General features: G+C 40.3%; 1 protein-coding gene across 1 annotated transcript in view; it reads left to right on the forward strand.

The window, feature by feature from the left end:
• The window catches only part of HDGFL3 (HDGF like 3), a 54,379-nt gene that overhangs the window by 30,082 nt on the left and 10,485 nt on the right, over positions 1-13,812 (forward strand). Inside the window, exons 4-5 of the mRNA XM_044283252.1 lie at positions 153-164; positions 2,359-2,517. Of these exons, the coding sequence (XP_044139187.1) occupies positions 153-164; positions 2,359-2,517 (171 nt within the window). The remainder of the gene's footprint in view (positions 1-152; positions 165-2,358; positions 2,518-13,812) is intronic.

Below are 13,812 nucleotides of genomic sequence, written 5' to 3' on the forward strand. Positions count from 1 at the left end.
GTTTATCCTGCTGATAAACAGTGAGATAGAAGGTATGTGGTGTCATATGAAGATCAGAAGTTTTAAGATCATTTGCAGTAGAATTTTAATGAAAGTAAAATAGTAAATTGTAAAAACAAGTATGTAAAGAAAACTAATTTTTTTCCCCACAGATGCATCTGAAGGTGAGCACCGTGAACTACATGAATCAATACAACGGTACAATGGAGACAAGACTTTTACTGTGGAGAAAGTTCTAGAAAGATTTGCATTAAGATTAAGTAGGTGCAGGTGGGAACACATGCAGAACGAGGTCTGCCTGATGCTTATAGAATTGAAATATACAACTACTGGCTTGGTAAAGCTGTTTTAAACATACCTAGAGTGATGGTCATGCAGGTTGCAAGACTGAGAAATTGCAGTTTTTGTCCTACCGGTGATAAACCCTTAGTTTCCCAGTTGGTGGTCCCTTTTTGTTGTGTCCTAATTTCTGCATTGAACACTTCCTAGCCCCTCTCCTTAACAGCTCGGTGGTCTCCTGATTAGACGCTTAAGCTGTCACTCAGATCAGGGAGGAGAGGCTGTGAAAGATTCAGTGCATGGAGCACAGGACACTGAACATGAAGGAACCACTTAGGCCCCTTTCACACGGGCGTTGCGGGAAAATGTGCGGGTGCGTTGCGGGAACACCCGCAATTTTTCCGCGCGAGTGCAAAACATTGTAATGCGTTTTGCACTCGCGTGAGAAAAATCGCGCGTGTTTGGTACCCGAACTTCTTCACAGAAGTTCGGGCTTGGGATCGGTGTTCTGTAGATTGTATTATTTTCCCTTATAACATGGTTATAAGGGAAAATAATAGCATTCTGAATACAGAATGCATAGTAAAATAGCGCTGGAGGGGTTAAAAATAATAATAAAATAATTTAACTCGCCTTAGTCCACTTGATCGCGCTGCCCGGCATCTCCTTCTGTCTTCATCATAGCTTTTTGTAGCAACAAGGACCTTTGGTGACGTCACAGTCATCACATGATCCATCACCATGGTAAAAGATCATGTGATGGATCATGTGATGACTGTGACGTCCCCAAAGGTCCTTGTTGCTACAAAAAGCTAAGATGAAGACAGAAGGAGATGCCGGGCTACGCGAGCAAGTGGATTAAGGTGAGTTAAATTATTATTTATTTATTTTTTAATCCTTCCAGCGCTATTTTACTATGCATTCTGTATTCAGAATGCTATTATTTTCCCTTATAACTATGTTATAAGGGAAAATAATAATGATCGGGTCTCCATCCCGATCGTCTCCTAGCAACCGTGCGTGAAAATCGCACCGCATTGCGATTTTCACGTAACTCCATTCACTTCTATGGGGCCTGCGTTGCGTGGATTATCGCACCGCAACGCACAAAGAGGAGCATGCTGCTATTTTCACGCAACGCATAAGTGTTGCGTGAAAATCACCGCTCATGTGAACAGTCCCATAGAAATGAATGGGTCAGGATTCAGTGCGGGTGCAATGCGTTCACTTCACGCATTGCACCCGCGCGGAATACTTGCTTGTGTGAAAGGGGCCTTAGAGGATGAAAACTGTGATTTCTCGATTATGCCACTTGCATAGCCATCAATCTAGGTGTAGATCATTTGCTCTCCCCATTACCTATATATTGCTCTCAGCAGTTTTGAGGGACCAAAGTTGCTGACAGAGGGCTAAAAACTGCTGACAGACTCCCTCTAAAGAGGACCTGTCACCACTCCTAACACGCCTGTGTTAATAACTTCATGCATTCCCAATGTAATAACAATTATGGAGCATCTATTCCTATGGCTCTATGTTGTTACTTTCCTTTATTATTTCTACAACAAGTTAAAAAAAAATTGCTAGCAGTCTGCAGTAAGGGTACAGAGGGGTGTTAACCAGTTTGGGGGGTGTCCCTGCACAGTCTGATACTAGCAGCACTGATTGATTAGAGTCAGACTGTGCAGGGACATACCTCCAGCTGGTAACACACTTCTGTACCCTTACTGCTAGCAATTCATTCATAATGTCTTGTAGAAATAATAAAGGAATGGCACAACATAGAGCCATAAGAATAGATGCTTGAGAATTATTATTACATGAGGAATGCATGTAGATATTAACACAGGCATGTTAGGAGTGGTGACCGGTTCTCTTTAAAACATCCTTTTCACCTTGAAACCTATGCTAAGTAATAATAAATAAAAATATTTCTATTCAAAGTCATCTAAGGTGAAATTTTGCAAGTAGGGCATAATAGGGTCCTGGTAGTGTTCTTCCTTTCACTGTGACTTGGCATCAAAAATGTTAGTGTGCTCTTCATCTTAATAATTTCTTATGGACATTTTTTTCATTGTCTAGGCAATTCAACAGCAGAGCTCCTCGGAAACTGAAGGAGATGGAGGAAATGCTGCAGATGGCAGCAGCGAAGAAGAAGGGGATCAGGTGGAAGAGGATGGAAAAGGCAAAAGGAAGAATGAGAAAGCAGGCTCCAAGAGGAAGAAGTCAAACACTTCAAAGGTTTATCTGTTTATCTAGATTTTATCCTTAAAGGGTTTCTGTAGCTTTTTCTTACTGATCACGGGGGGTGCGACACCGGGGACCCCTGCTGATCAGCTGTTTGAAAAGGCAGCGGCACTGGCATTAGCGTTGCGGCCTTCTCACAGTTTCTTTCAGGCCCAGTGACTTCATGACTAGTATCATTGGCCTGGGCACGGGTAAGCCCTATTGCAGTTAATGTGGCTTAGCCGCTTCCAGCCCAGTGATACGAGTTGTGGTCGTCACTGGGCCTGCAGGAAACAGAGAGAAGGCCACAGCGCTAATGCCAGTGCCACTGCCTTCTTAAGCAGCTGATCGGCAGGGGTCCCAGGAGTCGAGAAAAGCTACAAAACCCCTTTAAGAAAGGAAAAGAAGATGTGGATAGGTGATGCGAACAATAGATTAAAATATAACTTTAATATGTTTTAAAGGGGTACTCGGAAGGATTTTTAAATGGCCGTCAGGAATTTGTCCTAGTATATGAACAGGACTGGTTGCTTCCACTTGCACTAGCTGCCTAGGGGGGTGAGGCAGCTGGCCACACTACATTGCTATACAATAGATCAGGGGTAGGCAACCTCCGGCACTCCAGCTGTTGTGAAACTGCAACTCCCAGCATGCATAATTGCTCTGCTCTTCTCAGAACTCCCACAATAATGAATGGAGCATGATGGGAGTTGTAGTTTCACAACATCTGGAGTGCCTGAGGTTGCTGATCCCTGCAATAGATGATAATGATGTGAAGCAGCCTGACAGGAAAACTCACCAATATGTAGTATATGAAAGTGACAGAGTGATGTGTGTAGTGAGACCTCAGCCCCCCTCAACTACTACGTCAGCCCCAGTTACAGGAGAAATCAATAGTGAAAAAATAAATAAATAAGTGAAGTTAAATGTCCCCCAGAGGTCATGTATGACCTTATGGGAGACACAAAGTGTAAAATAAAAAAATAAAAAAAAAGTTTTATAAAAAATAGACATATTTGGTATTACCGCGTCCGTGACAACCGGCCCTATAAATATATATTCCATATATCCATATACATGATCCACCCTGTCCGATAAACACCATAAAAAAAAAATTATAATAAGTGTTTAAAAAAAAGCCATTTTTGTCACCTTACATCTCAAAAAGTGCAACACCAAGTTATCAAAAAGTTTTATGTCCCACAAAATGGTACCAATAAAACCGTCACCTCATCCCGCAAAACATGAGCCCCTAAGTACATAAGAAAATCGCAAAAAAAAATATATAGCTCAGAACATGGAGACATTAAAACATAATTTTTTGCTTTAAAAATGCTATTATTGTGTAAAACTTAAATATATAAGAAAAAGTATACATATTAAGTATTGCTACGTCCGTAACGATCTGCTCTATAAAAATGTCACGTGGCTTAACCCCTCAGGTGAACGCTGTAAAGATAAATAAATAAAAACGGAGCTAAAACAACCAATTTTTTCGTCACCTTGCCCTATAAAGTGTAATAATGAATGATCAAAAAAATCATATGTACCCAAAAATGGTACCAATAGAAAAAAAAACTCTTCCTGCAAAAAAGGAGTCCCTGCACAAGACGATTGGCAGAAAAATAAACAAAATGGCGTTCAGAAAATGGATACACAAAAACTATTTATTTTTCAAAAATGCTTTTTTTATGTAAAACTGAAACAAACAAAATAGACATATTTGATATAATTGCGTCCATAATAACCTGCTCTAAAAAATAGCACATGATCGATCTACCCTGTCAGATGAATGTTGTAAAAAATAAAAACAGTGCCAAAACAGCAATTTTTTGGTTACCTTGCCTCACAAAAAAAGTAATATAGAGCAATAAAAAATCATATGTACCCAAAATAGTACAAATAAAACTGGCACCTTATCCCCTAGTTTCCAAAACGAGGTAAATTTGGGGGCGTTTCTACTGTAATGGTGCCTCAAATGGGACATGGCCTCTAAAAACCAGTTCAGCAAAATCTGCCTTCCAAAAACCATATGGCGCTCCTTTTCTTCTGTGCCCTTACATCATTTTACGACCATGATATGTGGGGTGTTTATGTAAACCGCAGGATCAGGGTAATAAATATTAAAGTTTTGTTTGGCTGTTAACCCTCGATGTGTAAAGGAAAAAATGGATTAAAATGGAAAATCTGCCAAAAAAGTGAAATTCTGAAATTTCATCTCCATATTCCTTTAATTTTTGTGGAACACCTAAAGGGTTAACAAAGTTTGTAAAAATCAGTTTTGAGTAGCTTGAGGGGTGTAGATTCTACAATGGGGTCATTTATCAGGGTTTCCATTATGTAAGCCCCACAAAGTGACTTCAGACCTGAACTGGTCCTTAAAAAGTGGGTTTTGGAAATTTTCTTAAAATTTTTAAGAATTGCTTCTAAAATTCTAAGCCTTCTAACGTCTTGAAAAAATAAAATGACATTTACAAAATGATGTCAACATAAAGTAGACATATGGGGAATGTTAAAGGGAACCTGTCACTGGGATTTTGTGTATAGAGCTGAGGACATGGGTTGCTAGATGGCCGCTAGCACATCCGCAATACCCAGTCCCCATAGCTCTGTGTGCTTTTATTGTGTAAAAAAAACTATTTGATACATATGCAAATTAACCTGAGATGAGTCCTGTATGTGAGATGAGTCAGGGACAGGACTCATCTCAGGTTAATTTGCATATGTATCAAATTGTTTTTTTTTTACACAATAAAAGCACACAGAGCTATGGGGACTGGGTATTGCGGATGTGCTAGCGGCCATCTAGCAACCCATGTCCTCAGCTCTATACACAAAATCCCTGTGACAGGTTCCCTTTAAGTAATAAATATTTTATGAGGTGTCACTTTTTGTTTTAAAAGCAGAGAAATTCAAATTTAGAAAACAGTGAATTTTTTCAAATTAAAGGTAAAACATATTGACAGAAATTTGCCACTAACATGAAGTACAATGTGTCACGAGAAAACAGTCTCAGAATGGCTTGGATAAGTAAAAGCGTTCCAAAGTTATTACCACATAAAGTGACACATGGCAGATTTGCTAAATTAGGCCTGGCCAGGAAGGGGGTAAATGGCCGGTCTGGAAGTGGTTAAAGTGTAACCGTCATATTTTTTATTTTTTTTGTAATGTATAGGGACAGTGATGCTGACCATTTTTGTAATATACTTTAATTACTGAAATCGTACATTTCTATTAAAAATAGTGACCCACTTTGAGCCTCAGTAACGCTCCTCTGTCTTCTGTTTACATAACACAGTCAGTGTTGAGCAAGTCTCCACAGTTATGTAAACAGAAGACAGAGGAGCGTTGCTAAGGCTCAAAATGGGCCACTTTAGAGCTATTTTGCTAATAGAAATGTATGATTTAAGTAATTAACCCCTTAACAGTACGGTGCTGGGTGGTCTTTAAAGATGCTTCTTATAGCAGACACCCACGGCTCATGTCCGCAACCAGCAGTAATGCAGATCACGGACATTTAACCCCTCAGATGCCATGGTCAGTCCTGATCACGGCATCTGAGCGCGTGAAACACCGGAAGCGCGCGCTTCCGTTGATGCTCCGGCTCCCCCGTGCGGTGATCGGAGGAGCCGAAGCATGTGTGAAGCAGCCACCAATCTTTGTGAATGACAGGAGGCTGCTGTGTATTTCCTATGGAGTCCTTGCCTGTAATAGGGCTCCATAGGAAAGTAGTGAAATCGTCATAGATTCCAATACAAGTGCTTTGGAATCTATGATAATAGCAATCAAATGATTGCATGTTATAGTTCCCTATGGGAAAAAGTGTAAAAAAAAAAAAAGTTTTTAAAAATGAAAAAATAAAGAAAAAAGCATAAAAATTAAAATTACCCCCCTTTTCCTAAAATAAAAATAAAAGAACATTTTTTTTTTAAAACAATATACATCATGGGTGTCGCGATGTGCGAAAATGCCCATAGTATAAAAATATATTCCCCATACGGCAAACGGAAAAAAGCGTCCAAATAGCCGATTCGCCGTTATTGGTCGCTTAATTTTCTACAAATTTTTTTTTATAAAAAGTGATGAAAAAGTCATACACACCCCAGAATAGTATCAATAAAAAGTTCAGATCGCCCCGCAAAAAATGTGTCCCCACACAGCTCCGTACACATAATTAGAAAAAAGTTATAGGGGTCAAAATATGGCGACAAAAAAATAATACAGATTTTTTCCCACTTTTAATCAAAACGCAAGAAAAACTATACATATGAGGTATCGCCGGATTCGTACTGACCTGTAAAATGAAAGTAACTGGTCATTTTTATAGTACATTGAATGTCGAAAATAAAAAAAAATAAAACTGTGGTGGAATAGATGTTTTTTTTTTTTGCAATTTCACCCCATTTGGAATTTTTTTCCTGCTTCCCACTACATAATATGCAAAAAACAAGCCCTGATATGGCTATGTGAACAGACAAATAAAAAAGTTATGGCTCTGGGAAGGCAGGGAGCACAAAACGTAACTCTCCCCCCCCCCCAAAAAAAAAAAACTAAAAAAACTCTGGGCCTGAAAGGGTTAAAGTATATTACAAAAATGGTCAGTGTCACTGCCCCTACACATTACAAAATTACTAAAATAAAAAAAAAAGAATGACAGTTACACTTTAAGCATTATTTTTTATCTTTTTGCTGCCTGGATGATTTTTATTTTTTTGACAAACACAAATTAACCCCTTCCTGACCACCTCGCTTATATTTACGTCGGCGGTCGAGTGCGGCAGGCACCATAGTCACCGGGTGCCTGCTGTTTTAAACAGCAGGCACCCGGGACTAAGGTATGCGATCAATTTAATAACATCGATCGCATACATTTACCCCTCAGATGCCGTGGTCAAATAAGACCAGGTCAGAAACTGGAAGCGTGCGCTTCCGACCTTTCACCGGCTCCCCCTAGCGAGCATTGCGGGAGCTGGAGTGTGTGTGCAGCAGCCTCTGTACTCCTGAGTGATACGAGGCTGACGCACACTAGTTCCTATGGAGGGTCTGTCTGTGGCAGGTCTCCCTGGAAATTTCGGGGGTCATTTATGAAGACTGGCATTTTAGATGCCCTTTGTGCTGGCCATAAGCTACTTTCACACCTGCGCTTTCCCTTTCTGCTATTGAGATCCATCATATCACATCCGTCCGTGAGCGGGGAAAAGTCACAGATTACGGCGCAATTGGCCTTTGCACCACAATCTCCACCAGATATATGCCAAAAATTGGCATATATCTGATAATGAATGACTACCTTAGTGTAATTGTAATAGACCCCAAACTAATGATTACTTGTTATAGTTCCCTATTGGAACTGTTAAAAAGTGTAAAAAAAAGTTTTTAAAAAAAATGAAAAAATCACCCCCCTTTGCCAAAAATTTCAATTAAAAAAACGTCCATACAAGTATAAAAAATATTTTTACCGTATGGTCACTTCACCTCCCACAATTTTTTTAATAAAAAGTGTTTAAAAAGTCATACACATCCCACAATGGTATAATTAAAAAGTACAGCTCACCCCACAAAAAATTAGCCCTCACACAACTCTGTATACGTAAAAATAAATTGGTTATGGAGGTCAGTATAGGGTGATGCAAAAAAATAATAATATTCCAAAGTTATTATTTTTTTTATTTTTTTTCCAGTATTAAAGGGGTTATACAAGACTATAAAATCTCCCCCATATGCCAGGCCCTTCACAATGAATATACTTACTTGGCTCCCTGCGCCACTCCTAGTCCCTGCACCGCCGCTGTCGGGGGGGGGGGGGGGAGCAGCCAATGGCAGGCAGTTATCGGGACTAGCCTCTCTAGTGTCATAGGGAAACCTATAATCTCCGATTAAAAGGTGAGGGTGATAACATGTTAAAAGATTTCTGTATCCTCCCCTGGGGGTCTCAAACGCTCAAATTTTCAGTTGATAGAAATTTTTTGTTTTTTAGGTTCTACTACTTTTGAAGAATATAAAAAAAGAGCTCACAAAAAGCGTTATAGGAGGAGTTATGGAAAATTAGCTCACATGAAAGAAAAACCCCTTAACCTCTTCAGGACACATGACGTACCGGTACGTCATGTGTTGTTCCGATCACTGCCGCCCGGCTGGCAGTGATCGGAACAAGGTGCCTGCTCAAATCATTGAGCAGGCACCTAGGCTAAATGCGCGGGGGGGGGGTCCCGTGACCCCCCCATGTCGGCAATCGCAACAAACCGCAGTTCAATTCAGACCTGCGGTTTGATGCGCTTTTTGCCGTTTCTGATCCGCGGGGATCAGAAACTTTACAATGCCCAAAATATATATGTTCTTCCTCCCCCTGCACCCCTGAATGATATTATGTGGGCGGGTGGTGCAGGGGGAGGGTTGCGGGCGGTGCGGGAGGCGGGCGGTGCGGCAGGCGGGATCGCGATCCCCCGCCCGCCTCCCCTTGAATAATCGTTGGTGTACAGTGGGTATACCAGGGTGCCAGCACATTGCTGGCACCCTGGTATAAACGGCTGACATCGGTGATGCGATGTCAGCCGTTTAACCCTTTCCATACAGCGGTCCGTACGGACCGCTGTATGGAAAAGGTTAACAGCTCAGGGAGCTCCCTCCCTCTCCGATCGGGGGGCTGCTGTGCCTTTGCAGCCCCCCGATGGGAGAGGGAGAGAGCCCCCAGACAGCCCCGTCTTCACCTTTCCCCGTCTGCGAAGTTGTGGCAGACGGGGAAGGTTCCCATGGCAACAGGACGCCTGCTCAGGCGTCCTGCTGTCCATGGTGCTGAACAGATCTGTGCTGAAGGCATAGATCTGTTCAGTGTAAGTAAAATACAGTGCAGTACCCTATATAGAGTACAGTACTGTATTATACAGACATCAGACCCACTGGATCTTCAAGAACCAAGTGGGTCTGGGTGGAAAAAAAAAGTGAAAAAAATGTAAAAATCAAAAAACACATTAATCACTGATTAAAAATGGAAAAAAAAAACACATGTTTGGTATCGCCGCGTCCGTAACGACCTGATATATAAAACGGTCATGTTACTTTACCCGAACGGTGAACGCCATAAAAATAAAAAATTAAAAACTATGATAAAATTGAAATTTTGCCCACCTTACTTCCCAAAAAAAGGTAATAAAAGTGATCAAAAAAGTCGCATGTACGCCAAAATTGTAACAATCAAACCGTCATCTCATCCCGCAAAAAATGAGACCCTACTTAAGATAATCGCCCAAAAACTGAAAAAACTATGGCTCTTAGACTATGGAAACACAAAAACATCATTTTTTTTGTTTCAAAAATGAAATCATTGTGTAAAACTTACATAAATTAAAAAAAGTATACATATTAGGTATTGCCGCGTCCGTATGGACCGGCTCTATAAAAATATCACATGACCTAACCCCTCAGATGACCACCGTAAAAAAATAAAAATAAAAACGGTGTAAAAAAAGCTATTTTTTGTCATCTTACGTCACAAAAAGTGTAATAGCAAGCGATCAAAAAATCATATGCACCCCAAAATAGTGCCAATCAAACCGTCATCTCATCCCGCAAAAAATGAGACCCTACCTAAGATAATCGCCCAAAAACTGAAACAACTATGGCTCTTAGACTATGGAGAAACTAAAACTTTTTTTGTTTTAAAAATGAAATCATTGTGTAAAACTTACATAAATAAAAAAAAAGTATACATATTATGTATCGCCGCGTCCGTGATAACCTGCTCTATAAAATTACCACATGATCTAACCTGTCAGATGAATGTTGTAAATAACAAAAAAAAAAAAACTGTGCCAAAAAGGTATTTCTTGTTACCTTGCCGCACAAAAAGTGTAATATAGAGCAACCAAAAATCATATGTACCCTAAACTAGTACCAACAAAACTGCCACCCTATCCCGTAGTTTCTAAAATGGGGTCACTTTTTTGGAGTTTCTACTCTAGGGGTGCATCAGGGGGGCTTCAAATGGGACATGGTGTAAAAAACAAACAGTCCAGCAAAATCCAGCCTTCCAAAAACCGTATGGCATTCCTTTCCTTCTGCGCCCTGCCGTGTGCCCGTACAGCAGTTTACGACCACATATGGGGTGTTTCTGTAAACTACAGAATTAGGGCCATAAATAATGAGTTTTGTTTGGCTGTTAACCCTTTCTTTGTAACTGGAAAAAATATTAAAATGGAAAATCTGCCAAAAAAGTGAAATTTGGAAATTGTATCTCTATTTTCCATTAAATCTTGTGCAACACCTAAAGGGTTAAAAATGTATGTAAAATCAGTTTTGAATACCTTGAGGGGTGTAGTTTCTTAGATGGGGTCACTTTTATGGAGTTTCTACTCTAGGGGTGCATCAGGGGGGCTTCAAATGGGACATGGTGTCAAAAAAACAGTCCAGCAAAATCTGGCTTCCAAAAACCAAACGGCGCACCTTTCACTCTACGCCCCGCTGTGTGGCCGTACAGTAGTTTACGGCCACATATGGGGTGTTTCTGTAAACGGCAGAGTAAGGGCAATAAAGATACAGTCTTGTTTGGCTGTTACCCCTTTCTTTGTTAGTGGTTAAAATGGAAAATTAGACAAAAAAATGAAATTCTCAAATTTCATCCCCATTTGCCAATAACTCTTGTGCAACACCTAAAGGGTTAACGACGTATGTAAAATCAGTTTTGAATACCTTGAGGGGTGTAGTTTCTTAGATGGGGTAATTTTTGGGAGGTTTCTATTATCTAAGCCTCACAATATGACTTCAAACCTGAACTGGTCCATAAAAAGTGGGATTTTGAAGATTTCTGAAAATTTTCAAAATTTGCTTCTAAACTTCTAAGCCTTGTAACATCCCCAAAAAATAAAATATCATTCCCAAAATGCTACAAACATGAAGTAGACATATGGGGAATGTAAAGTCGTCACAATTTTTGGGGGTATTACTATGTATTACATAAGTAGAGAAACTGAAACTTTGAAATTTGCTAATTTTTTTGGTAAATTAGGTATTATTTTGTGCAAAAAAAAAATTTTTTTTTACTTTATTTTACCAGTGTCATGAAGTACAATATGTGACGAAAAAACAATCTCAGAACGGCCTGGATAAGTCAAAGCGTTTTAAAGTTATCAGCACTTAAAGTGACAGTGGTCAGATTTGCAAAAAATGGCCTGGTCCTTAAGGTGAAATAAGGCTGTGTCCCTAAGGGGTTAAAATATAACTTTTAATACTACATAATAAAAGATGAAAATAACCCCTCACAATGTACTGTTCTTCAATAAAATATATATGCCCACCAAAAAACTAGTGTGACTAGATATACTGTAGTGGATACCTAGGCATAACAAAGGGCAAGTTATATACGGATGATACCATATAAAAACACACAGAAATGTGGGCCGGTTGATACAGTTACTAACTGTTCTCGTGATTTGGTAATGAAGCCAGTTGATACTGTTACCCACGATTTCTGTGATTTGATAGTAATGAGACTTGCTAAAATCACTTTAGTTAAAGACCTGCGCCCACCAGAGTATGATGTCACCAGAGAAAGTGTTGTTGGGAGATGACCTGTTCCTGGGTGTCCATTTAGGCTATCGATGCCTAAAAGCGGAGCACTCACCCCGAAAGGGGCGACCCCACTTTTCGGTGGCTAAACCCTCAAAAATGCCCTAGGAAGCCCTGAATAAAGTTGTCAAGCTGAGTCCCGATGAGTTTCCCCATTAGTGATAGCAATGGTTCATCAGAGGACGAAGACACTATCAGATAAAGTCACAGATAATGGCTACCAAAGGACAGATCCGACATGGTGAACAGCCTGTCGGATCCGTCCTGCCGCAAGTGTGAAAGTACCCTTAAGACGGTGTATCCACTGGGCCTCTTTGCAAAGAATACTTTTATCCTAGGGGATCAACTGATTACCTCAATTACTTGAAATGTAATTGTCATGTAGTCACCAAACGTCAACCCATGCATATTATTTCCACCTTTGACGTAGCTAATTATGAAGTCTTGACTGTCCTGAGGAGATACTGGCCTATCCTGCGGATGGACTGTGACCTATCTGACGTCCTTACTGAGCACCCCGCAATTACTTATGGTAGAGGGAGGAGTATAAAGGATCGTCTTGTACACAGTCATTTTACACCTTCAGCAGGGAAAGGGACCTGGCTAGACCGCAAACCAATAGGTGTCTACCGTTGCGGCTTCTGTAAAGCATGCAATTATATATCGACCGCTAAGGTCATCACGTGTTCCGTAACCAAACAGAACTTTGCGGTGAGAGATTTTGTCAACTGCAGAAGCAGGGGGGCTATATACATCTGTCAGTGCCCTTGCCCTATGGATTACATAGGCAAAACAGTCAGGGAACTCAGGAGAAGGGTGTGTGAACATATCAATGATATTGTTAAGAAAAACCTGACACCCGTGGCTTCACATGTCAACAATTGCCATGGCGGGGATGCCAATTGCTTGAGATTCTCTGTACTTCAGTTGGTACCACCGTCTCCCCGCGGGGGTGACTGGGACAGAAAAATCCTTCAAAAGGAATGTGAATGGATTCATCGGTTTCGGTCCGAGTCCCCCCCTCGGAATTAATGAGAGACTCACCTTCTCCTGTTTTCTCTGACTGAACCTGTAAACACAGTGAGTAGGCCTATTTTTACACCATCTCTTTTTTCGCTTGCCTGTGTTTAATTAATTGATTTTTTCCATATTTTGTACTCAATCTGTGGCTGTCTGGCCGGTCCAGTTCTCTACACTGGAACTTTTGGGCCAGTATTAATTGATTTATCAGTTTTCCCTAATTGGCCTGGGTGCATAAAGCATCCGAATGTGTTTACATTGTATAATCATTGAGTATAACTTATTTTTTTATTTTAGCACATCCCCTTAGATTAAGGATATGCTTTGGTGGACAAGACTACAGGTCCTTCTAAAAAAATTAGCATATTGTGATAAAGTTCATTATTTTCTGTAATGTACTGATAAACATTAGACTTTCATATATTTCTTCTAATACGCAGGTACTTTCCTTTAGGGATGCTCTTTTTTAGGGGTTTGGTAGCTGTCCCACCTCAAAAGACTATTTGTCGATGTCGGCTTGCGATACGTCTCGGTACATAGTTCCCCATTTTTCTTGGTTATATAGATAGATGTCAAGGAAGGCAAAACATTGATCATGGATCTCGTGTGTGAATCTAAGACCTATATCATTAGAATTAAAATGCTGCACAAAGGTCTTAAAAGATCAAAATATCGTCAATGTATCGCCCCCAGAAGATCACATAGGCCTCTTGCACACGATCGTATTTT

Source organism: Bufo gargarizans, chromosome 2 (assembly GCF_014858855.1).
Source record: "Bufo gargarizans isolate SCDJY-AF-19 chromosome 2, ASM1485885v1, whole genome shotgun sequence".
Classification (NCBI taxonomy): Eukaryota; Metazoa; Chordata; class Amphibia; order Anura; family Bufonidae; genus Bufo; species Bufo gargarizans.